The 27343-nt window shown below is 42.8% G+C and overlaps 1 protein-coding gene across 1 annotated transcript in view; it reads right to left on the bottom strand.

The window, feature by feature from the left end:
• STX6 (syntaxin 6) overlaps window positions 1-17916 on the bottom strand; it is a 51722-nt gene extending 33806 nt beyond the window's left edge. Inside the window, exon 1 of the mRNA XM_049634143.1 lies at window positions 17621-17916. Coding sequence (XP_049490100.1) covers window positions 17621-17655 — 35 coding nt within the window. The 5' untranslated portion in view covers window positions 17656-17916. The remainder of the gene's footprint in view (window positions 1-17620) is intronic.
• Window positions 17917-27343: the final 9427 nt, after the last annotated feature.

The raw sequence follows: 27343 nt of genomic DNA, 5'->3' as shown, positions 1-27343 counted from the left end.
CTATGTGAAGTCAGTCAGAGAGACAAATACCATATGATTTCACTCTTATGTGGAATTTAAGAAACAAAACAAATGAACATGGCGGGAGAAAGAGAGGAAAACCAAGAAACAGACTCTTAAGTGTAGAGAACAAATTGATGGTTGTTACCAGAGGGGAGATGATGGGGTGCAGTTGGAGGAGGTGGGTTGAGTAGGTGATGTTGGAATTAAGGAGGCCACTTGTTGTGATGAGCACCAGGTGTGGTATGCAAGTGTTGAATTACTAAATTCTATACCTGAAACTAATATTATATTGTATGTTAACTGAAATTTACATAAAAACTTGGGAAAATAAATAGATAAATAAATAAATAAATAAATGTGATACACATTTTAAAAAAGACCAACCACTTTTGAGGCAGCATTCTATATTGGTGTGGTAAAAATGACACTATATAACTTTTGGGAGGTACAGATAGACCTAGAAAAGAAAAAAACAAACAAAAAATTAGGGTGCCCAGATGGCTCAGTCAGTTGAGTGTCTGACTCCGGCTCTGGTCATCATCTTGTGGTTGGGGAGTTCGAGCTCCACATCAGGGTCTCTGTTGTCAACATGGAGCCCATTTCGGATCCTCTGTCCACCCTCCCTCAAAAATAAATAAACATTAAAAAAAAAAAGGCAAAACTTTGCCCCCTACCAATGGGCCAACACCCATAATTTATTTTTTTATGTTTATTTATTGAGAGAGAGAAAGAAAGAGAGAGCGGGAGGAAGGGAGGGAGAGGGGCAGAGAGAGAGAATCCTAAGCAGGCTCTGCACTGTCAGCACAGAGTCCAATGTGGGGCTCGAACTCATGAAATGGGAGATCATGACCTGAGCCAAAATCAAGAGTCGGACACTTAACCAACTGAGCCATCCAGGTGCCCCCAATATCTACAATTTAAATGTTGTAATTGAATACTATTGCTTATAAAAGCCAAAAAGGAATCATTTTACTATCATATGGTCTATTGCGTACAAAGATTATAATCTTCATGCACCCAAACTATGAGACCTGTTTTGATCCTTCTATGACTTCTTAACCAATTCTTCTGGGTGCACACTCAGGGTGTTTGCTACCTGTAGCTTTAAGACAGAAACTGCATGCATCCTATTCCCTCTGACATTTCAAGTACCAGAAGACAAAGCACTTACAAAATGAAGAAAGGTGCATAGCAATAATATTTTGGTTTGAGACCACTCATGAGAGCTAGAACGCTGAGTGTTAAATACAGAATACAGCTATTGGGCCAGGCTGAATACACCAATGAGCTATATGGCCAACAGTGAATCTCCTCAGGTAAGTTCAGCACCCAGTTTATGAGTTAGCAGAGTTCTCTCATTGTTCCTCCCCTATCAGCCTTATACTTGCAGTGCTAATGAGAAACTCTAACATAAAATGGGGAAGGACTAACTGACATATAAATCCACTTTTAAATTTTTAGTAAGGTTTCTGGCTGATCTGGTAGAGAAGGAGGTACACACCTTCCCATAATCCGAGGTAATTGGTTTATTTGTAAGTGTTGAGTATCATCTATGATAATAAAAGAGTTTAAAGAGGTATCTATAATGACATCTCATTTTAAAGAATATAAAATTACCACTTCTGTAAAGTAAACATAAATTCCTTTTTGAGAACTAGAAGCCTTAAGCCACAGAAGCCTCAGGCCAGGGCATCCCTCATTCTCCATCACCAGAACACAACCATGATGCTTGAATTAAATTATCTTAACTAAACATTCATATACTTTTCTGATCTCAGGGTTTCTTTGCATTCTTCAAAATTATTGAAGACCCCCAAAACTTAAATTGATGTGGGTTATTTATCTACTGCCACTTACCATATTAGAAATCCAAACATGTTTAAAAAAGTATCAAGTAATCAAACATGACAATGAACTTACTACATGTTAACATAATGTTTTTACAAAAAATAACATCTTAAAAATCCACACTCTTTCATATGTTTGCAAATCTCTTTAATATCTGGTTTAACAGAAGACAGCTAGATTCTCCTATCTGCTTCTACATTCAGTCTGTCAACATGTTTTGTTGAAGTATATGAGGAAAGCCCAGCCTCATGCAGATAGACAGATGGAAAAGGGAGGAGTATTTTAACAGTCTTTTTAGATAATTGTGGATATTCCTTTTTGCCACTATACCAAAACTCAACAAAACGGCAGCTTCTTAAAGGTTAGTTGCAATGTGGAACCTGAAACTGTATCAAAGACTTTTTGAACTCTCATGTATTACAATCCATTGCCCTACCTTGTATTTTGAATGGATCTTTCACCCACCCATGTCTAATTTTTTTTTTAATTTTTTTTAACGTTTATTTATTTTTGAGACAGAAACAGAGCATGAACGGGGGAGGGGCAGAGAGAGAGGGAGACACAGAACCGGAAGCAGGCTCCAGGCTCTGAGCCATCAGCCCAGAGCTTGACGTGGGGCTCGAACTCACGGACCGTGAGATTGTGACCTGAGCTGAAGTCGGACGCTTAACCGACTGAGCCACCCAGGCGCCCCCACCCATGTCTAATTTTATCACATGTACTGGTCATCTGGAAAATACTAGTTTACTGAGTATCACAGGTCTTGAAAATGCTGAGTCTTTCCATTATACACTATCCATATAATATCACCACCAACATCATCAGAAAAACTTAATTACTGGGAATATGTAAGGTGATAGTACTTGAGAGAAGTTTTCCAAAATTCTGTTTTTAAACAAAGGCTCTAATTTTATGATCATTGAAAATACTGTCAATTGTTTTCTGTTAAGTGACAGGTTCACTTCATTCATTTCTGAGAAAATATCTCAAGTATTTTTTAATTTTGAAATTTGAGAACATATGCAAGTTCCAATAACAAGTTTGCCAGGCATTCTTTCAAGTAAAAATGGTTTCTGTGAAGGGAAAAAACGAGCTATTTCAGCTTGCAACTCAATCACAAATTATTTTTCCTGGAGATAGCCATCTTATTTCATTCACAATATAGCAAAAGTGCTTTGGCACACTCTCATTTTGCCACACAGAATGTCAAAATGTGTAGTAAGGGGATGCCTGGGTGGCTCAGTCAGTTAAGCAACTTCAGCTCAGGTCATAATCTCACGGTTCGTGGGTTCGAGACCCACATCGGGTTCTGTGCTGACAGCTCAGAGCCTGGAGCCTGCTTCAGATTTTGTGTCTCCCTCTCTCTGCCCCTCCCCTGCTCATGTTCTGTCTCTGTCTCTCTCTCAAAAAATAAACATTAAATTTTTTAAAAATGTGTACTAAGACTGGGAGAAAACGTTCATGAATTATATATCTGATCAATGTCTTTTATCTAGAATATAATTTTTAAAAAACTCTCAAAACTTAATAAGAAAACAAACCCAACTAAGAACTGGGAGTATGGTGCCTGAGTGGCTCAGTTGGTTAACTGTCCATCTTTTGGCTCAGGTCATGATCTCACGGTTTGGGGGTTTGGGAGATCGAGCCCCATGTGTCGAGAGCTCTGTTTGGGATTCTCTTTTCCTCTCTCTCTGCTCCTCCTGCACATGCTCTCTCAAAATAAATAAACTTAAAAGACATTTTAAAGAAATGGAGGGAAAGAGGCACCTGGGTGGCTCAGTCAGCTGAGCATCCAACTCTTGATTTCAGGGTCAGGTCATGATCCCAAGCCCCAAGCCAGGTTCCACACTGAACGTGGAGCCTTCTTTAAGATTCTCTCTTTTTCTCCCTCTGCCCCTCTCCCCCAATGGAGCTCATTCTCTCAAAAACACAAACAAACAAACAAACAACAACAAAACCCAGAAAGAAATGGGGGGCGGGGAATGGGCAGGGGCAACTGGCGGGGGGGGGGGGGTGCTCAGTCAAACATCTGACTTCAGTTCAGGTCATGATCTCGCAGCAGGTGAGCGCGAGCCCTGAATCGGGCTCTGTGCTGACAGTGTGGAGCCTGCTTGGGATTCTCTCTCTCTCTCTCTCTCTCTCTCTCTCTCAAATAAGTAAAAACTTAAAAGAAAAAACAGCAAAAGGGAAACGGGCAAAAGATGTGAATAGTGCTTTCCCCAAAGATGACATACAGATGACAGCTTAAGAACATAAAACGTCCAATACCATTAGTCATTAGAGACATGCAAATTAAATGCACAGTGAGATACCACTACACATGGCCTAAAACAAACCGAGGATGCCCAAATGCTGACCGGGCAGCGGAGTAGCCGGGATTCTCCTGCATTTCTCAAGGGAATGCAAAATGGCACAGCAACTTTGTAAAATAGTGTGGCTGTGTCTTAAAATTAAACATACGTTTACCATATAACCCAACAATCTCACTTCTAGGTGACATGAAAACTTACGTTCACACAACCACCTGCAAATTCTTAGAGCAGCTTTAGTCGTCACTGCCAAAAATTGAAAACACCCAAGCGACAGCAACTCAGGCAGTAGCACCTGCCCTGACAAAACCTCCGGCCAGCCCAGAGCGCCCAGACCAGTTTGAGTGTGACCCCCCCTGACTCAAGCCTGGGGAAGATGGAGAGTGGAGTGACCTCCAGAATGACCTACAACTCCCTTTCCCTCATTATAACGCTAAAACCTCCCCCATCCCCCCAACGAGGAGGAGCGCAAGCCTCATTTACATAACATACGAAGCTCACACAGGCAGGTTTTCTTATGGTGCAGGCACCTTACACCCACCTCCACATTTGATGACAAGGCTCCCCTTTTTAAATATTCATCCTAACCCTAAGTAAGAGGAACGCATCCATACTTGTTTGGGGAGTCAGTTTTAGAAGTTATTCCCTGTGAACTCCTTCTTTGATGCAAATACTTCCTTTGTGCAACAACTCACCTGCTGTTTTTTTTTTAATTTTTTAATGTTTATTCATTTTTGAGAGAGAGAGAGAGAGAGACAGACAGAGTGCGAGTGGGGGAGGGGCAGAGAGAGGGAGACAGAATCCAAAGCAGGCTCCAGGCTCTGAGCTGTCAGCACAGAGCCCCCACCCACAAACTGTGAGATCATGACCTGAGCCGAAGTTGCATGCTTAACCCACTGAGCCACCCAAGCGCCCCTCACCTGCTGTAGTTTCTATCTGTGACTCACCAAGGAGTAAACTTGCAGAGAAACTTTTTAGGGGAGATGTATCGGTCCCATACGTTATTTGTGAGACGGTGGTTACACACAACTGTATCAGTTTGTCAAATCTTGAAGAACTGTACACTAAAAATTAGGGTCAGTTTTACTGTAGGTAAATCATAACTTTTAAAAAAGAAGGGTCTTGGGGCACCTGGGTGGCTCAGTCAGTTAAGCGTCCGACTTCAGCTCAGGTCATGATCTCACCGTCCGTGAGTTCGAGCCCCACGATGGGCTCTGTGCAGACAGCTCGGAGCCCGGAACCTGCTTTGGATTCTGTGTCTCCCTCTCTCTCTGCCCCTCTCCCACTCATGCTCCATCTCTCTCTCTCAAAAACAAACGTCAAAAAGAAAGAAAGAAAGAAAGAAAGAAAGAAAGAAAGAAAGAAAGGTCTTCAAGGATAGATTTGATACAACTAACAATTTTTACTGTTTCAGGAAGGGCATTCTTAAGGGTACATGACCTCCCCCTCCACCCCCCCACTGTGAGGGAGGAACACAACGAGTACCAGTCCGGTGTAGTGCCACGGCCTGGGTTTACGTGACGGGATCAACAGTTTTATCTGCCACAGGTTTCTGCACCATTGGTGTAAATGTGAGTACAATGGAAAAAACAAACAACACCTGAGTTTTATTACGAAAAGCATTTTAAGCCAAGGGACTCTTCTGTGAGAGGGGCAAGAACCCCTTGAGATTCAAGGACCACACTTTCATAACAATAACTCTTAAGACACTGATAGACTTGAGGGGGAGGCGGGGCACATGCATGGATTCAATCCTAGCAGCACAGAGTGAAATCAGGGAGCTCTTAAGCATGTTCTGAAGAAGTAATCAAAGAAATGGCAGGAAACAGAAAAATGCCACAAAGCAATTCCAGGATAACATCCAACACCCCACAGGCCCAACTGGTCACCTGGCTTATTCCACTCTCAATCTCTTGTTTTTCAATAAGTTTCATCTTTAGCTATCAGTTAGTGGCACAGACAAAAGAAAGGCAAAGTAGGCATTAGACTGCATTTCTAAGACACACGTTTCAAAGAATTACAAAAATGGGAACTATCGGCAATGGTTCAAATCTCGAAAAGCCAGAACCTGCCGTGTCAAGGAATCCCATTTTAACAGCAGCTAGAGGGGTCACTCAAAGTTTAAAACATCTCCCAACTTCATTTCAGCTTAGCATCAGCCTGGAAAAGAAGGCCTGAAAGGAGAGTAGAAAACAACATGTGGCACAAATTCTTTTTTACGCCAAATATTAATGGTAACCAGAATTTTCCAAAGAACTTGGGATTTCTGAACGGTTTCAAGAGCCACAAGACACACCCAATAAATGTGCAAGACTCTAGTGACACAACTCAATTAACAACCATTTGTAAATATCTGGAGCTGAATATTTAAAATCACTAGGCATCCCCAGTAAATCAATTAACAGAACAGAGGAGAGAGAGAGAAAAAAAGAGGAGTATATAACAACGTCATCTGCTTCAGATCTGTGAGGGTTTTAACGAGAAAGAAGAGAGCCCACTGAGTTTTCTTCACACTCCTTTCTCAGCAAGGGGGGTGGGGGGGGGAGGAGCTGTTTCTCTAAGAACTGATTAGTTAGGTACTTCCCCCCCCACACACACACACACAAGTCCAGCACAGCCCATATGAACATGGCACCCTGGGAGGAGTACCACACCCCGTGAGGAGCACTTCACCCTGTGAGGAACACGGCACCCTGACCAAACAGCAGCAGCTGCTGACTTCTCAGGCAGCAGCGATCCACTTTTGTCTATGGTCTCCAAAAAGGTCAAAATCACAAAATATTGCAATCTTTTTCCTGTAAAGTCTGGTTTATCTATTTGAGGTTTTTCTTTCAACTGTGTGATGGGGACAACTGAAGTCTGACACCCAGAACTTTCCATGAGGGGCCAGGTATGCCCTGAATTTTTGGAGCTCTTTGGCTTAGCAAACTTCCTGGTTAATAACAATCTGCTCACCAACAGCACTGGGAATCATGTCTGGCACCGTTTCACCAAAAACTCGTTAATTATTTTCCTAGGAATTACAGGTTTAGCTCTTGACCCAGAGAAGGTCTCCACAACAGTCAAGCCGATTTTCTGCTGCCACATCTGTTGCAGATGTTTCCAAAGTCGGTTCTGTCTTACACATTTCATGGGCAATGAGAGTCACAGTGTTGGAAAATGCTAGGGATGAAGCTCTTCCCCATCACTGTCCACCAAATGGTCAATCAAAATCATGGGACTTGTCATATCCTAGTGGATTAAATTCCAAGAACACCAGAATGAGGGTCCTTTGCTGTAATCCACCTCAATGCCCAGGGAACTAGAGGTAAATAACTGTCAAAAGTGAAAACACAGTCTGTATCTTTGAAGAATGTATTTTTGGGGCAAAAATGAAGTCATCAAAGCTTTCGAAACCAGAGTCTTCCATTCATTATAAATAAAAAGTTGACACCGTCAGAACTAACCTAGTTTGTTTCTGAAGCCAGGCAAACACTAACCCTGTCATTGCTAGCTGAGCCTCTCCCATACAAGGTTCCAGTCTGTTCCACCATACGGAAGGGCCCACCCTCCCATCCAACCTCTAGGGCTAAAGGCAATACATCCAGATGTCCATAAAAATCACAAAGTTTTCTCATCCACATCTCACCAAGTTTATCAGTAAAGTTGGAGGAAGGAGTATCTCAGCCATTAGGGATTTTGAGTTTCGCAGAATCTTCCATTCAGCTACACCAACAAGTTGTAGGATAATTGGAGCTGCAACACCCAGCAAGCAGCCTTCTGATTTCTCCTTTCTTCTCAGATCACGCTGACAGACTCTGAATTGGCATCTGTTCCAGTTACGGTGGTTGTGTAACAACCGTCCCAAAACTTAGAGGTGTAAAACAACCAGTTATTATGCTCGTGGACTCTGTGGGTCGGGAAATCGTGCCGAACACGGAGGAGACGCCTGGTCCCTGCTCCACCATGTCTGGGGTGGCAAGAACATGTGCTCCTCGGTGTCTATGCCGTCTGTCCACATGTCTCCCTCGCGGCTTCAGTACAGCTGCACTCTTCCCATGTTAGCTCAGGACCCCCAAGCCTTGTGTCCTGGGTCAGAGAGATACAGGCAGAAGCTGTGCTGGTTGTCCTTTAGGACCTGAGCTTCAGGAGTCAAGCAGTGTCATTTCCCCCTCGCTCTGGCGGGTGAGGCAGGTACAAAGGTCTGCCCAGGTTCAAGGGAAAGGATCCCGGCTTGACAGAAGAATGCCAGCTTTGCAATCAGAGAAAAGCAAATGGGGCAGGATGTATACTGGGGTGGCCACCTTTGGACAAATACAATCTGCCCCAATACCGGTATCTGGGGCAGCCCTCGTTCTGCACGACTCTACCGACAGGTTCCTGTTTCATCAATATACTAGGAAAGGCACATGGTTTCCACTCTAGTAATGAAACGCCTGTAACCATATCACCGGCCCGCCCCATATCCTACCAGCCTCATTCTGCCACCAATCCCTCGTGCAGGGTGAGAGAGGAGCTCCGGTTACTGCTTGACTTCCACACTCACATCTTTTGTATTTAAGGGGAAAAGCACACACTCTCCTTTCACTTGACCTCACTTCATTTCCAAATTCAACGGTACTGTGATACCTTTTGCAATTACTCTTGTGGGGGAGAAATTGCCTCTGCTTAGTCACCTGCAGTTATATACAATTTTGACCTCAATTTGCTGCTGCTTCCACAACTCCCCGGGGATACTACCAATGACACTGCAGGTCAAAGTCATGAGTGGCTTGCACTCGTGCTCACTTTCAAGGTACTTGCCACCACAACCTGTTTTCTTGAAACTCTCACTTCCTTTGTTTTTGTGTCATTGTGCTCTTCTAGTTTCTACCAGTTTTCTCTTTCCTCTTCCTCCACTTGGTCCCAGTGTTTCTGAGCACTTTTTTCTTTTCACAGAGGGAGACGAGAGAAAGAGAGCACGCATGTGGGAGGAGGGGGAGGGGCCGAGGGAGAGGGAGAATCTTAAGCAGGCTCAGCACAAAGCCCGACATGGGGCTCAATCCCATGACCATGAGATCACAACCTGAGCCAAAATCAAGAGTCAGAAGCTTAACTGACTGATCCCCACACGTGCCCCTCTCAGCACTTTTTATAGATTTTTTTACTCACAGGTTCAAAATGTCCCTTTAAGCTGATGACTCCCCAACTGCATTACCAACTTTAGCCACTCACCCAGGATTAATTCCTATATTTTTAGCTGCCCATAGGAGCATTCTATTTGCCTAAAACCAAACTAATCCTATCCTGCCTACAAAAAAAAAAAAAAAAAAAGCAAGTATTAAAAAGATAAAACAGAAAAAAAGTCTGCATCCCTTTCTAACTTCCCCTTTTCAGTCAATGGCGCCACTATCTTCCAAGACTTGAAACTTGTCTAGACGCTTTTCCTCTTAAACTTCTCACCTTGCACAGCTTCTACTGAAGCCCAATCACTGGATTTTAGATCTGGAAGGAACTTTCAAGATATCTAGTCTGCACTGGTTGAATAGGAGAATGGGGCTTGGGCATCTTGGCTGTTTGCCTCAAATGCTTCTGACCCTGACTATGAGGCGCCTTCCAGCACCAAGACCTATTCAATCCCATCTTTGCTAAGCCTCCAGACAATCTATTTTCTTTGTGGAATCAGAACACCTGGGTTTGAGCCCTTAACAGTTGTTTGCCCAAAGGCAAGTGAACAGTAACTGCTAGTTAAAACTGCCTCCTGATTAGGAACTTGTAACAGGAAACAGATTAAATTGAAACTCTTTCAGCTGGGTATTCCACACCTTCCTCCCCCAAACTGGCCGACTTTAATATCCAACCTGATTTCTCATTAAAACAAAATCTGTGTCACTTGGCAGGTCTCCTTCCCATCCTCCCCTTTCTCATTCCTGGCTCTAGACTTCTGCTTGCTGCTTCCCCAGCCAAGAGTCCCTACATCTCTGCAAATGAAAAGCAGACATTTCCTTAAGGCCCAGATTGAGACCCTATACTTGCTTCACTAAAATGTTATTGACCAACATTCCCACTGGGGTCTTTACTTTTTTTACTCTCCACGGCATCTTAACTCTCTTCCAAAATCTTACACACAATGCATATTGTCTTTCGCCTACACTCCTCTGCGTTTCTGTATAGCATTCTCCAACAAGACTATAATTTCAGCCAAATATAGTATTAGGCATTGGATAAATTTGTAACAAATGTTTGCAAGGCTGTTTTTATAGTGAAACATCTGATTCTGATTTTTAAAAAGTAGAAAATGAGAGGTGCCTGGGTGGCTCAGTAGGTTAAGCATCCGACTTCGGCTCAGGTCATGATGTCACAGTTCGTGGGTTCGAGCCCTGCGTCTGGCTCATTGTTGACAGCTCAGAGCCTGGAGCCTGCTTCAGATTCTGTCTCCCTCTCTCTCTGCCCTTCCCCCACTCACACTCTGTCTTTCTCTGTCTCTCAAAAATAAATAAATGTTAAAAAATAGAAATTAAAAAAGTAGAAAATGAGATTTGACTTACATTTAAATTTATTAGACTAAAACTACTCTACAAACAAGTGATTTTTTTCAGTGATTATACTAATAGTTTTCTCAACGTTGTGAAGAAAATACACAATGCTGCCTTCAAGGAACGCACAATCTAGCTGCAGAGACAGGTGCTGGCTAGAGAACACAACACAACATACACCATACTGCTCATCTGCTCACTTATGCCATTATTTCAACATTGATCCACAGCCAAGAACCTAGAAATTATCCTTATTCAGGTGCACAAAGCCTCCCAAACAGCAAAATATTAAGGAGTCACAACATTCGTGCCTTTTACCTATAGGAGAGGCTCACTTGGTACCAAGAGACTCTCATACCCAATGCTCAATGTTGTGGTTTTCTTGGCCTCTTCGGTTAGAAGTCACAAATTCTAAAAGGTTGTCAACAAGATAGGGGAAAAATACAGAATCCAAAACTCATCAAACAAGTACTGCATGAGTCCCTACTAAATACAAAGATGAAATAGGATTCAAATACGGTATTTTTTTCACCTCACAATTTAGTACAGATTTCTTAAAATGAGAATCCCAGCACTATTAAGAGATTAAGGGAAATGGGTGGGGTGAGGGACAGAGTGGAGATAGGGGTGTATTCTGGAGGGCAATCTAGTAGTATGTACCAGAAACTTTAAAAATGTGCATACTCTCTGGGGTACCTGAGTGGCTCAGTCGGTTAAGCAACCGACCTCAGCTTGGGTCATGATCTCGGGGTCTGTGGGTTCAAGCCCTGCATCGGGCTCGGTGCTGATAGCTCAGAGCCTGGAGCCTGCTTTGGGATTCTGTGTCTCCCTCTCTCTCTGCCCCTCCCCGCTCCTCTCAAAAATAAACAAACATTTTTTTTAAGTGTGCATACTCTCTGAATTAGCAATTCTACTACAGGAATGCAGGCTATGGAAATAATCAGAAGCAGCAATAAAAACCTGTCAGGCATTCTCTTTGCCACTACATTAATTGTAATAGTGAAAAATCAGAAACATCACAACTGTCATCCTGGGTAATAAACTATATTAAATTTGTATGACAAAATACAACAGAGTCATTAAAAGCCCTCTCACTGAAGACATTTACAGGATATAAAAAGTACAGATTAAAAGATTTAAAACAGTATGATTCCAATTTCTAGAACAATTACTAAATAATATAATAATAATACACTTCTATATAAATCCCAGCCTTTCCACTGATAAGCTTATAAGCTTGAAGTTTTCTTTTTTGTTTTTTTTTTTTTTTTACTCTCTAAGTTTCATTTTCTTCCTTTGTGAAATGATAATAGTACTACTACTTACTTCATAAGGATTAAAAAGATAATTCCTATTAGGTTCTTAGAACAGTGCCTGATAATATAGTAAGAGATCAAAAACTCTATTAGTAGTATTGCCTAAAACTATTAATAGAAATAAAGATCAAAAAAGACACCAAAAGGAGTGCCTGGGTGGCTCAGTGGGTTAAGTATCTGACTCTTGATTTCAGGTCAGGTCACAATTTCAGCTCAGGTTATGATCTCACTGATTCACAAGATCGAGTTGGGGGCTCTGTGCTGAAGGCTAGGGGCCTGCTTGGGATTCTCTCTTTCCCTTGCTCTCTGCCCCTCCCCGTTTTCTCTCTCTCTCTCAAAACAAATAAGCATTAAAAAAAAAAGACACCAAAATTTTAATGAATTATTTCTGGATGGTGGCATTTCAGTAAATTTTTTAAGGTTTATTTCTTTTGAGAAAGAGAGAGAGAGAGAGAGTGTGAGAAGGGGAGGGGTACAGAGAGAGGGTGAGAGAGAATCCCACGCAGGCTCCACACCGTCGGTGAGGAGCCTGACACAGGGCTCGAGGTCACAACCATGAGATCATGACTTGAGCTGAAATCAAGAGTCAGATCCTTAACCGACTAAGCCACCCAGTTTCCTCAATAAATGTTTATTTTCCTTTTTATATTTTTGTTTCCTAATTTTCCAAAAGAAGCATATATTACTCTAACATTATTTTAAATGTTACTCAAAAACCAGGGTTTTCCTCTCAGAAAGGGCAGCCAATTTGGATGGAAACATTTAAAAGAGAATGTCTGTTGGGCATTTAATATGTGCCCCCAACTGCTAGGCAAGTTACATGCATTAACTCATTTAATACCTTACAACTAATAAAGCAGGTATTGTTAAGCCAATTTTGTACCTTGCTAAGACATTTTGTACAAACAGACTCAAAGAGGAGAATTAACTTGTCAAAAGTTACACCCAATAATTGATAGGTGAGATCCCAACATTGGATCAGCCTGATTACCAAAAACCAGTTCTTTCACCAAACTTCACTGCTTCCTGAAGTCAGATAAAGAGAAAAATTACACCCAGAATCCACTTTCCCTTTCTCTTCACCCAGCTTTATTCTCACCTGAACTTATCACCACCTGACATACCACATATTTGTTCATTTCCTGTCCTTAGAATGTAAGCTCCATAACGATGGGATGTTGTTTGTTCGCTGCTCTATACCCTCAGCTCCTGGCACACAAAACAGACCCTCAATATTTTAGAATAAAAGATTCTGAATAGAGAAATGATCTGACCATGTCCCTGTGGACACATCTGGTAGCAGTGGGAAGCTTGCTGAAGAAGTTGCTTACACGAGTCCAGGTAGGAGAGAACAAGGACATGAACCAGGGTAGAAGAACCGTAACTAAAGAGGGAGATAAGATTCTAGAGATAGCTAAGGGATGGCACTGACAGAACACAATGCCTAGTGGACATGGGACGAAGGAGTCAGGAGTAGAGGGCTAAGAGGAGGAAGGCCTGGTCAGGCATTGGGAGCGAGGGGGAAGAGAGTGGGGTCAGACTGACCTGGATGTGCACAGAGTACCTGACATAATGGGAATAATCAATCTCACCCAGTGAGAACGCATGGAGAGGATCCACCAGAGAGGCTAGGTTAAGGGCAGGCTAGAGGTGATTCAGTAAAACCTGGAGTTTCAGGGACCGAGTCTGGTGGTGTAAATACCACTACGAATGTCTACTCCAGGTAGAGGCTGGCTTCCTGTGTCCTAAGAGCTCAGCTGCCCCATTGTGGTCATTTTCTCCTCTGTGTTCTGGGATTCTCCTCTGAACAGGACGTTCGTTGATAGTGTTCAAACCCCACAAAACTAGCCTCAAACATCCAGGCATTAAGAACTACACATTTAGATTAAAACAGCTTTCTATCTGGTCCCCTTCTTAATCTTTCCTCACATTGATGCATCCAACACTACCATCAAATTAGTATTCCTAAAAAAAAAAACAAAACTAATTTCACACAATTTCCTAGATTTAAAAATCTCCCATGGCTTCAAAATGAGACTCTCCTTGACCCTATTCTACCTATACTGTGAAATATTAACAGTGTGAGTAGAACTAGGCAGTTCAAATTTGAATCCTGGGTCTACTACTTGTTAGCTGTGTAACCCTAGGCAAATAACTTAACCCCTCTATGCTTCCTCAGGTCCTCATCTCTAAAATGTGGCTAGTACTCACATCACAGAGCTGTTCTTATCAAGTGAAAATTTTGATAGTGCTTACTTAGCACAAACTGCCTGGATAGGAGTTGTGTCCCCTAAAGGTTTGTTATTATTATTACTTCCCCAAAAAAAACTTCCTACACACCTGAGATGCTCTCCTTGACAATTTCTAATACACAATGCCCGTCTCAGGGCCCTTGCTGGCAGCGTTCCCACCCATGAATCACTACTCCTTAAGCACCACCACCACAACCACCACCACCTTTGAGTATTTATTTAACATTTATGCTGTATATTCAAAGTGCCGGGTTGGAAGTACAGGAAAAATAAACAGCCCCAACCCTCAGAGCTCATAGTCTAATAATGAAAGACAGCCAGAGGAAGAGGGGCAATAATATGTCACAAGGGCCAAGGGAAGCACTTCCTGGAGGCAGTGCAAATGCTTACACTGAATCTTCAAAGCTTAGTGGGTGAACCAGGCAGAGTGGGTGCATGTGAAGTAAGAGCGCCCAGTATCGGGGCAGACTCACCGTACTGAGTCTGACGTTGCGGGAGCTCTGAGCTGAGGGTAAGCAGAGTGGGCGGAGGGGAAAGGACGGCTGGATCATGGTGGCCATGAAGTGTTTGGACTTTGTTCTGTAGGCAACAGGCAGCCACTAAAAGATGTGAAGTAGGAAACCCCTGCTTGGGTTCTAGAAGAGCTAGAGCCCAATATGGGCTCCACAAGTGACTACTGAACACTTGCAATGCACCAGTAGGATGAAGGAACTGATTTTTTTTTTTTATTTCAATCAATTTAAATTTAAAAACTGATACGCCATTCAGTTACTGGAAAATTTTTAAGTATGTTTGGAATATTTGGGTATGTGAATCTGCTTTTTCAACTATAAATTTAGTGAAGTCTAAATACAGATCAAAGATTTCTGATGCAAATGTAGTGTCCAAATTGAGCTGTACTATACATGTAAAATAGACACCAAATTTGAAGACCAGGTACAAAAAAAAAAAAATATCCCATTATAATCTTCTCTTTTATGTTTATTTTTGAGAGAGACAGAGTGTGAGGGGAGGAGGGGCAGACAAAGAGGGAGACACAGCATCCAAAGCAGGCTCCAGGCTCTGAGCTGTCAGCACAGAGCCTGATGCAGGGTTTGAACTCATGGACCAAGAGAGCATGACCTGAGCTGAAGCCAGACACTTAACCGACTGAGCTATCCAGGCACCCCCCATTATAATCTTTATAATAATCACATGCTGAAATATTTTGATTATATTAAAGATGACATTAATATTAATTTCACCTGTTTCTTTTTAGTTTTTAACATGGCTACTAGAAAATATCAAATGGCATATATGGCTCACGTTATATTTTAGACAGCTCTGATCCAATAGAACCAAAGGCAGATGACCAGAAGCAGGCAGACCAATTAAGAGACTCATTTTAGTAAGAGTCCAGATGAGACTCGGGCCTGAATTCACTAAATTCTACCCATCTTCAAAACCTAATCCAAGACCTACTACTATCTCTAAAAGCTTTTCCAATCATAACCATTTCTAATGAGTTGCTTTTCTCAGAACTACTGGGGCACTTAATCTTCTGTAGCATTCGCTTCAGCGCTTAATTTATCACCTGTCATTTCTACTTAATTTTGGGGTGAGTTGCTTCTCAGAACCATAGCTGCTAGGCTAAGAGCCATAACTTAGGCATCTAATTTTTCTACACCGTGCGATACATTTTCAATATTAATAAATAGAGGTACATGGCTCCCCAAATATTCTCTCACAGTCTGGAAGTATTGTGAATCTCTTTCTTCAGACACCTTAAGGGCATGAGCTAACATGATATAAAGTCAACCAACAATCCAGGCCAGTGTTCCAATACAACAGTGATATCTAATCAGTGAGCAAGCATTGGTAGAATGTATTAGAGACTATCAGGAAAAAAAGGCCAAGATGGCAGGGTAATTTAGCATTTTTGCAAATTCCACTAAAAATCAAACAATTTCTGATTCTCTCTGCTTTCCACTGCCAGAGACAACCTTTGCAACCTAAGCATTAAGAACATCCCTTTAAGGAAAAGACACACGGCTTTGATATTTGAAAATGAACCCCGAAACTAATCCTTCCAACAAATAACACATTTTCCAAGCAGAGAGCCACATATTACTAATCAATCTACAACTCGTCACTTTCCCATCTACCTTAAAGTAAGATGAAGAAACCCCTTTTAGGAAAACGTTAAGAAGTGTATAAATAGATTTTACTGTATCATGGATAAAAAAGTCCTTCACCTAAAGTACCATGTGAATTTTCTGAGAAGAACCCTTAAAAAACACAAACACTGAAGCAACTGGTCAGCTTTTACCACTACAGAAATAGGAAGCTAGTAGCAACTAGTTGCAAGCAAAGGGACACTTCGTGATTACTAGTACTGATCTTCTGGGAATTTAGTAGTTCTCAGATTTTTTTTTTTTTTTTATGTCTAACACTTAAAACATAGAACTGACAAGTTACAACAACGTAAGAATCCATCTTTCTTGCATTTGCTTAATGGCTACAAAGATAATACAACAAAGTGCAAACCAAGTTTCTACCTCCAAACAATCAAGCAATCAAAGATGGAGTCAGGACAGCTCATAGGGAAAAGTTAAGGCAGTTCTGTTCTGAAAGGCTGGATAAGAATGGGGGGAACCTGTCAAATAGCCTGGATGAAATCAGGGAGTTAAAAAGAAAGCGCTCACTTCCTTTAGCACTGTGGGAAAATCCCAGTTGCTAATATAAAGCTGAGGAAAGTTTAGTTTGGCTGATTTCATTTTGTTTTCCTTCCAACATCATCGCCGAGTTCGAACGGCTGCTTTCCTCCCCTCACATTACTCAGTAAAAACGCCCCCACTGAATTGAGTTGTCTTCCGGAGCCGTGCTCCCCCGCAGCCCAGCCTGCAAACGTGCTCAGGCGCCTCTGGGCATGTTGTGGTCTCACCAGTCTGCGGGCCAGAGCTCCAAACTCAATGGACAATGGGAACTCACCCCCATCAACGCCAACTACAAAGCTCAGGAGGGCCATTTCCCTTTTCCTGCCCAGATGCTGTTTTCCCTCCTTCGAAGTAGGGCCCCGTGCTCCACCAGAGCCCCAGTTGGGGCTAGGACGCGCGTCTCCCTCCCCACCTGCAGAGCTGCTGGTCCCCTCGAACCCCAAATAAGTTGTATCTCGGCGCACAAGCCAAAGAGAATCTCCTTCCCCAGGGGCTTGGCTGGGGACATGGTTTTCACAGTCCAGGTAGGACTGGGAAGGGATGTCTCTGGACGCTTGGTCATGGCCCTGCAGGCTAAGCCGTCCCCACTGTCCCCTCCCTAGCCTCCACTTGTCTCCCCTCCCCCTCCGGCGAGGAGAGCGGGGAGGTGCGGGCTGGCAACACGGCCACCTCCTCCTCCAGTGGAGACCTCGGGACACTCACCCTTTCACCACAAAGAAGGGGTCCTCCATGGACATGGCGTCCCGGCCCCCGGCTGCCTCACGCCTGCTCCGTGCACCGGGCGCCCGCGCCCTCCGAGCCTCCCTCTGCCCACCACACCGGCCTGCCGCAGCCGCCGGCGCCTCGGCCTGGGGAACCCAGAACAGCTGGCGCGCGCAGGCCGGGGAGCACGGGACCGCCGCTGGTCCAGCAATCGATCGCCCAGAAGACCGAATCCCAGTCTCCGACGCCGGCCCCCGCGCCTGCCTCCACCCCCGGCTCCTCCCGGCGCGTCTGGCAGACTTGACCCCGCCCCCGGGACCTGCGGCCTCGTCCAACCACGAACACGGGCCCGCTGCACCACTTCCGCACCCGCGCTCACGTGACCAGGGCCGGCCCCGCCTCCCGTCGGCGGAGCCTGGGCGCCGCGTCGAGCAACCCTGGAGGCGGGGCTCTGGGGTGGGTGGAGGGCCGGTGTTCCCCCGCCTCCCTACTCAGGTTTCAGGGGAGGTGCTGCTTGCTCCCCCCTTGGGGTTGGTTAGGTTTTCAAGACATACACCCCGGTACCTGATTTGCACAATCCTTTTACCTTTCCTGTACTTTTAACACTTGATCTTGATAACATATGATTTATAAATCCATCTCGTCCTCGACTTGCATTAAAACGAGCTCATATAACATTATCTGACTATGATAATGTTGCACAATTCCTTTATGTGGGTCTTAACTATGTGTCCCGCAATGTCCTAAAGGCTGTATGTGAGTTATCTCAATATTCTTGGGGGGAAGGAATTATTTCCAATTTGTAAATGACAAAGTTCAGACATTTCAAGATTTCCCATGGTCACACACCTGACAGGGCACAGCCATAGATTCTGTGCACTTTCCACCAGACTGGATGTATTTTCTAATGCTGTGCATTGCGCAAGTGAACAGTAAGGTAATTTTTTCATACAGCATACAATGCTTCCCTGGGGAGAGCACCTTTGAGGGATTAAGAAGAGACCATGTATGGCAGTTTCTTCCCAGCTATAGTTCAAGAGCTCTTCAGATAGCATTTTGGTCAGAACAATTAGCCAACTCATTCTGTGTATGCTATATAGGCTTTGTGAACTCTAATTGTTAATTATCTCTGAGCACTTACTGTGTGTCAGGCACTGTGCTAAGTGTTATCTCAGTTGCTCTAATAATAAGGTAATTACTGTCATTATCCCCATTTTACAAATGAGAAGTCTGAGACTCTTGGAGGTTAAGTGACTTGCTCAAGGTCACCAGTCTTTGGAGATGGTAGAGTCCTCAGAGCTAGACAAAACCTGTTTGAACCTGGGTTCTATTATTCAGTTTCTTATCTACAAAATGTGAATAATAATATTTGGCTTGTGGATTATTGTGAAGGTTAAATAAAAATGCATGTAAACCCCAAGGCCCCCAAAGAGTGAGGCAGCACTTGTAAAGGTGTGACCAAACCAATGTGAGTTTGCTCCTAGGTGAGTCCCAAACTGCACCATGTTGAGTAGTTGCTCAAAGAAAACTTTAATTTGCAGCAAATAAGAAAGGGTTTCCAAAGTGATGGCTCCCCAAGAGAGGGTGAATGAGTTGATTTTGTTCTAAGCTAGGATGAATATTTAGATAGGGAAGCCTCATCATCGTATGTGGAGGCAGGCATAAGGTTGCCCATGCACCTTAAGGAAACATGCCCTATATGGACATTGTATGTTATGTAAATGAGTCTGAGGCTCCTCCTTGGGCAGATATTTTAGTATTATAATGTCATAAAGGTAGTTGTAGGTCATTCCAGAGGTTACTCCATGGTCCATGTTCTCAGGCACAAGGTTGGGGCGGGGGTGGGGGTGGGGCGCGTGGTTAACTCAAAAGGGCTTGGTGGTCTGGGCCAGTGGGCGTTCTCTTCAGGGCTGTCAGGAGTGCTTTTGGGTTTCATTTGCCTGAGTTAAGAGGTAAGCCAGAAAAAAGAGCTCAAGGAAAAATGTAAGACAAAGGTTAGTGAGTACAGGCAGGTGGGCAATAAATGTCAGGTCTTGGGGTCTAGCGGGTGACAAAGGAAGAGGAAGGGGTGAATCTGATAGATGTTTTCTAGGAAAGACCAAAAAAAGGACACCTAGACATGAGAGATTAAGTGAGGCTAGGGAGCCAAGAGGTGAAAGGCTCTGTGCTTCTTAGACCCTGCAGGGTCTCCTGCAGGAGCAGTGAGGTCAGATGTGGGGAAGAGAAGCTTTTGGGAGACAACCATTTAATTTGGCTATGGACATACTGAGATGGGAAGGTGAAAAAGGATCATTTTTCATTCATTCAACAAGCACATGTAATTAAAGGGCAGATGAGAATACTGAGTAAGAGCCATATGTGGAGCCAGGTTGCTCCAGTTCAAATCCCGGTTCTGCTGCTTCCTGACTATGGTGTCTTTAACACTAAACTGTTAAATCTCTCACTGTCTTCATCTGTGAAATGGACCCCATCATAACACCTTCCTCCTAGAGTTTTACAAGGATTAAATGAATTGATGTGTAAAAAGCACTTAGAACAGTGCCTGGGACATGTTGTGCACTTACTATGTGCTAGGCACTGAAGAACAGAGATAAATAGGCTTGGTCCTTGCCTTCAAGGCACTCTCAGACCATTGGGACAGACAGGCTCCATGGAAAGGGAAGCTATAATTAAAATGAGGAAGAAACAAAGGAAGCTACTTTATTCTTTTCTTCTCTTTTCTTTTCTTTTTTTTTTTTTTTTTAAGTTTAATAGGTCCAAGGTCCTGGCATAAACAACCACTCAGGAAGAATACTCAGCAAAAAGCCATCTCCTTCCATCCCCCCACCAAAAATAAAGAATTGAAAATTCTCATGGAATAAAATACCAAAATAGTAGTTGCCTTGGGCTTGTTGTATTGACTGGGAAGGGAAACTTCCTGAGGTGATGGAAATGTTTTCTATCCTGATGGGAGCATGGGTCACAGTTATATGCCTTTGTTAGAACTCATCAAACTGTAACACTCAGATTCTGTTCATTCTGGTGGCAGAGGCTGCAACTCCACCTCTGAGTTTTCTGTACAGTCCTGAGAGGACATCCAGGAGAACCTCCGGTCCCTGAGTGAGTCTGCAAAGTTAGGAGAGTGAGTGACAGAGGGAGCTTGCTGGGGCCCAGGCACAGGCCACTAGGCCACGGATCCAATGAGAATGAGGATCGGAAAGTATGGAATCACATCCTGTCATTAAGGACTCTGGGTAGACGGAAGCCATCCCTTCCCCCTAAAAGATGTGGGAGCTCCATGACACCCCTACAAGGCAATCTCGTCTACTCTAAATGGGAGTAATAATACCCAGCCTGCTCCCTCACTAGGTTGTTCTAATGATCAACTGGGATAATGTATATGAAAGCATTTTGGAAAGAACGGGGTACTCTAAGTACCCTAAATCCTTTTTAAAAAGTAATTGAAAATCGCTTCATTGTGGTAAAATACACATAACAAAACTTACCATCTTAGCCATTTTTAAGTATACAGTCCAGGAGTGGTAAGTACATTGACACTGTCTCTGAACCAATTTCCAGAACTCTTTTCGTCTTTGCAAAAATAAAACTGTACCAATTAAACGACTCCCTATTCCCCCTTCCCCCACCCCCTGGCAACCACTATTCTGCTTTCTGTCTCTGTGAATTTGACTGCTGTAGGAGCCTCATAATTGAAAGCATACAGTATTTGTCTTTTCGTGACTGGCTTATTTCACTCAGCGTAATGTCTTCAAGGTTCATTCATGTTGTAGGATGTGTCAGCATTTCCTTCCTTTTTTTTTTAAATGTTTATTTATTTTTGAGAGAGAGAGAGAGAGAAAGAGAGAGAATGAGCCGGGTAGGGGCAGAGAGAGAGGTGGGTACAGAGGGTCTGCATTGGGCTTTGTGCTGACAGCAGAAAACTTGATGTGGGACTTGAACCCACAAACCATGAGATCATGACCTGAACCGACATTGGACAATTAACCAACTGAGCCACCCAGGAGCCCCAGGATTTCCCTCCTTTTTAAGGCTGGATAATATTCAGTTGTATGTACATACCACATTTTGTTTATCCATTCATCCATCCATGGTCACTCAGGTTCCTTGCACCTTTTGGCTCTCGTAAATAATAATGCATGAACATAAGCGTACAAATATCACTTCAAAACCCTGCTTTCAATTCTTTTGGGTATATATCCAGAAGTGGAATTACTGGATCATGTGCTAATTCTATTTTTAATTTTTTCGGAAACCACCAGACTGTTTTGCACAGTAGCTGCACCATTTTACAATCCCACTAACAGTGCACGAGGGCTTCAATTTCTCCACATCCTTTCCAACACTTGTTATTTTGTTTATTTGTTTGTTTGTTTGTTTTTAATAGCAGCCATCCTAACGGATACGAGGCAGTATCTCATGGTGGTTTTGATTTACATTTCTCTAACGATTATTGATGTTCAGCATCTTTTCTGTGCTTATTGGCCATTTGTGTATCTTCTTGAGCAACATGTCTATTCAGATTTTTTTTTTCTAGATTTTATTTTTAAGTAATCCCTACACCTAATATGGGGCTGGAACTCACAACCCCAAGATCAAGAGTCTCATGCTCTACTGACTGAGCCAGCGAGGCACCCCTCAAACACGTTGCTCCTCTTTTAATTGGGTTGTTTTTTGTTGTTGAGTTCATGCTAAATCCTTTTTGAAACAGCATAGAGTAAGGGAGAAAAGTGTTACATAGATGTTAGGTATTATGCTCTTCATCATTTTCCCAATCTTCTGAAAACACTGATATACATGTGTGTGTTCTAGAACACTGTAGGAAACATTCACTTATATTGGTTTCCATTGATCCAGCTATGGCTGTCTATGTTTCCTAGCCCCAACCACAGGAAATATCCACACAGTGGTTATGTTTTCTTTCCTCTCCTTGGATGTTACCAACACCTCCCACTCTTACCCTTTACACACTGGTGTAAAATAAACAAAGAGGAATTCTAGTCAGCTTATATATCCCAAACACTAAGAAGTGATTAAGAATTTATGGAAGATACATTTGATGGTTGTTAGAAATGTTAAAAAGTGTATAATGAAAAAAAAAAAGTGTATAATGACATGTATGCAAAACAGCAAGACACAAAATTATATACATGATATACATTTTGGTATACACTGTCCACTTTAGATGCACATTTATACATATATATACACTCCTGTCATTTTTACATACACATTTGTACATATATACTAACATTTTTATACATAGAAAATATTTATATTTAGAAAAAAGAAAATGTGAGTTTGGCAATTTTTACCTGGATAATCAGAAATACAAAAAGTGAAAAAAAATCAAAAAAGAGAAATAAGAAAGCCAACTGACCACATATGCAAAAAGTACATCAAAAGTTAGCAGTTTAAAACTCTTTCTAGAATAAGCAAGTTAGTCATGTCTGAATGAATGGATATTGGTAAGTATTAAAAGTTAAAATATGTTATTGAATTTGAACCATTGAAGGAGGGTAGGTATGACTTTTACCATTTTCTATAAATCTGTCGGTGCACAGAGAAGAAGTAAAAACCATAATCTCTCTTGGTATACTAGTGAATAACTAGAATGGTAATAACGATGGCTAACATTTACTTACTATGTACCAGACATTGTGCTAAGTGATCATCCATGCATAATCTTCAGAAGTGGCTCCAGAATTTCTACGTTGGGCAGGTTTTAGAATGTAATGAACTTGTTTGTACACCAGGGCTAGGGGGCTTGAACTGAGATTACCAGATAGATCCACTGTCTTTTCTTAAACTACAGGTTTATTTGGGATGGCTAAAGGGTGATGATGGTGATTACACGTGTGATAATAGTGCTCTAAAGTCCCAGCAAGTGACAAGTCACAAGTCCTGGGAACCACTGGGGATCTTATTGAATCTTCACAACAACTCTGTACGGAGTTATGACCCTCATTTTCCACATGAGAAATCTGAGGCTTAGAGAGGTTGATAATTTGTTCAAGGTCTTATAGGTAAGGAGGGCAGAGCCCCATTTGGAAACAAGTTTTTCTGACTCCTAAACCCGTGTTCTTTGCAACAGGATCCTACTGCCCATTTGTATAAGGGCTAGCCTTGTCCCAAAATTAGCAAATGGATTTTACCTAAGCACAGAAAATGGATCAGACTTCACACACACCCACGCACATACACATGCAGGCTCACACAGGCTTGAACACATGCACACCTATTGAATTTTTAAAAATAGCCAAGGGGAGGGGCACCTGGGTGGCTCAGTCGGTTGAGCGGCGGACTTTGGCTCAGGTCATGATCTCATGGTCCGTGAGTTCCAGCCCCACAGCGGGCTCTGTGCTGACAGCTCGCAGCCTGGAGCCTGCTTCGGATTCTGTGTCTCCCTCTCTCTCTGACCCTCCCCCGTTCATGCTCTGTCTCTCTCTGTCTCAAAAATAAAAAAAATAAACATTAAAAATTTTTTTTAAATAGCTAAGAGGAAACTACTTATTGACTGTAATAAATTACATTATGTGGAAAACACCATTATTTAACAAACAAGACCCTTCTGCTAACTTGATAATTTGTCTTTTGGTTTTTGAGGATGATTTGTCCCACTGGCAAATAGGTCAGATTCGTCAGAAAAGCCTTATGATACATATAATAAATCGGGTGTTAAAAGTCAAGACACACACACACGCACACACACACGAAGCCAAGACACAAAGGGATCCATAGTGAACAAGATAAGCACAGGACACTGAAAAGTGCAGCCTGAGATTTAAGGCTAGACAATTCCACAGAGGGAGAATTGCTCTTCCCAAGGACAATTCCCAGGACACTCCCTACCCCAGTGATTCCCAGCTTAGTGGGGGGGGGGGGGGCAGGCTTCATTGTCCTTTAGGATCTTGATTGTCATCCAATCTGTTTATTTAAGAATTTAAGGACTATTAAAGCTATTCTACTTTTTAAAATGCATTGTTGATATTGCTAAGTGAAAAACAATTTACAAAATAGTATTAGGATGTGAAACCCTTTTTTGGTAAAATGAACAGCCCCCCAAGTGTGTTTATATACATGCATATGTAGTCAGATGCATATATATATATATATATATAAGACATATACTAAATGTTAACAGTGGCTTTCTCTCAAGGGTGACTTTTATCTTTTACTCTGATTTTTTTTTCAAGTTTTCTGGATTGTATTTGCTAATTTGCAATTTGAAAAAATGGCTTAAACATGAAAGGCATGGTCACCATACCTGCTTTTTTAACGTAAATGCTGTAGATTATGGTATAGTATGCATTTTTGGAACAAGATATGAACAGAAAGTGAAAGGAACAAATACATTGCCAAGGAGCAAATACATTGCCAAGAGACATGTAGGACTACTGGGGGCTCTAGGAGGGGCACAAAGGTGTTCCACATTTGTTAAATGAGGAGCAGAGGGAGGAACAAAGGAGAGAAGGAAGAAGAAAAAGAAAAAAGAAATACAAAGATCTGAGAAGGGAAAGTACTTGGAAGGGCTGAGAGGTTGCCAAATATTAATTTCACTACCTGGCTTCTTTTCTCTTTGAGGAAATGGGAGACAAGTAATCTCCTATCGCTGCTGTAACGAATGACCCTAAACTTAGTGACCTAAAACAACACATGTGTTCTCGTACAGTTCCGCAGGTCAGAAGTTTGAAAGTGGATCTCATCTCGTGAGCTAAAATCAAAGTGTTGAGAGGGTGGCATTCCTTCTAGAGCCTTAGGGAAGAATCTGTTCCTTCTATTTCCAGTCCTAGAGGTTGTCTGCATTCCTTGGTGTAGGTCCCCTTTTGACAATGGCATCCCTTTGACCTTGCTTCCTTTGTCACATCTTCTCTGAATCTGACCCCTTTGCCTTCCTTTTATAAGGACCCTTGGGATTACCTTGGGCCCACCAGCTAATCCAGGGTAACTTCCTATCTCAAGATTCTTAATTTAATCATATCTGCTAAATCCCTTTTGCCAGGTAAAGTAACATAGTCACAGGTTCTGGAGATTAGGATGTGGATATCTTTGGAGTGATGGGGGTGAGGACATTATTCAGCCTCCCACAGAAGGAAACCAATATTTATAGTTCTACTACCTGCCAGGAGCATCATGAACAGAACCTCATCTGATATTTCAACAGCCTTGTGCAATATATGCCAGGATTTGCTTTTAAAGTTGAAGAGACTGAGCCTTGGTGCGATTTGGGATTCTGCCCAAGGTCACACAGCTGGGATGCAGACCCAGGCCCCTCAACCCCAGTGCAAGCCAGCCTGCCTCGTGGCCCTACCTCCACTCCTCTCTCCCATTCATCTCTACTTCCTCTTTCCTGTCTGGGCCTGTCCCTGGCTCCCTGAATAAGCTCAAGCTGCTGTTTCCCATCGTGGCATGCTCTTCTGATGACAGCGCAGTCCCAGCTTGATCCTGGGGATTGCTAATCAAACGAGCCAAGCGGCTGCTCCTCAGAATCTTCAGTCAGGCCTTTTCCTTGTCCTCCTTTATTCAACAAGCATTTTTTGAGCTTATTGTGCACGGTGCTAGAGCAGCAAGGAGGATAGACGTAAGCTAAAAATAACCGGACCCTCGAAGCGGTACCTGCAATAGCAGACAAAGGGGTCTAAGACTGTCAGAAGCCAGAGCAGGGAGTTCCAAGTCCTGGGAACTTTGTGTGAATCTTTTGTGTTGACCTTATGTGAAATCTAAGCTCCAGGGAAGAACCAAAGACTTCTTTTCTTTTGAGCTCCTTAAGGGACCAGGTATTCTTAGTCTTTCTGTGCCTTGCACATAGCTATGCTCCAGAAATATTTAAAAGTTAGGAGTAGGGTTGAGACCAGCACACCAGAAGTGTGTGAGCATTTTTTGCATTTCAAAAATGCTCGTTGAATAAAGGAGGGCAAGGAAAAGGCCTGAAAGAAGATTCTGAGGGACAGCTGCTTGGCTCTCTTGATTAGCAACCCCCAGGATCAAGCTGTGACTGCGCTGTCATCAGAAGAGCATGCCACATTGGGAAACAGCAGCTTGAGTTTGTCCAGGGAGCTGGGGGACAGGCCCAGACAGGAAAAAGGAAGTAGAGCTGAATGGGCAGTGTGTGAGACCAATAAAGGGTTAAAAGTCACCTTAGAAGGCAGTCAACACCGTCATTTTGTCTCCCTATTCTACCTAGCAACTGATGACACTATTTCTCCCCTAGGTGTTGCTCAGTTAAGTCACTGAAGAGCAAGGGCTGGTGTTTCAATTCAAAGATTCGTAAAGAGAAGGACTTTAGGGGCTGACGGTTCTCTCATTACCTCTCATCATTGTATTAACAGTGAAGCACAGCCTGTGAGTATCACAACTTTTCTTTGCTCTGAACCCAAAGCTGAGGCAGCCTGAGGGGAACAGCTTGTCTTCCCCCTGTGGTGAAATGATGAAGCCAAGGGTGGGAAAGCATATTTATGAAACCCAGGACTTGCATGAGTGATGGCCAGCTGGACAGTTTTCCAGTTCATGTGTGTAGGCTTTTGAGGTCACCTACCTGCTGAGGGGCAGAAGCCATTCTGGAAAGACACTCCTGGTAACCCCCTCACTTTCCTTCTGAGCATTGCTACCCTTCTTTTTTGCTCAAATTCTTTCCTTTCCTTTTGTTTCTCTTTACTAGCTTAGTGAATCTCATGGGGATGTGCCCAGAGTTTCAGGGGCATTGAATAGAGGAGCAGATCCATTGCT

This window comes from Panthera uncia, chromosome F1 (assembly GCF_023721935.1).
Source record: "Panthera uncia isolate 11264 chromosome F1, Puncia_PCG_1.0, whole genome shotgun sequence".
Classification (NCBI taxonomy): domain Eukaryota; kingdom Metazoa; phylum Chordata; class Mammalia; order Carnivora; family Felidae; genus Panthera; species Panthera uncia.
This window is presented reverse-complemented; position numbering and strand designations above follow the sequence as displayed.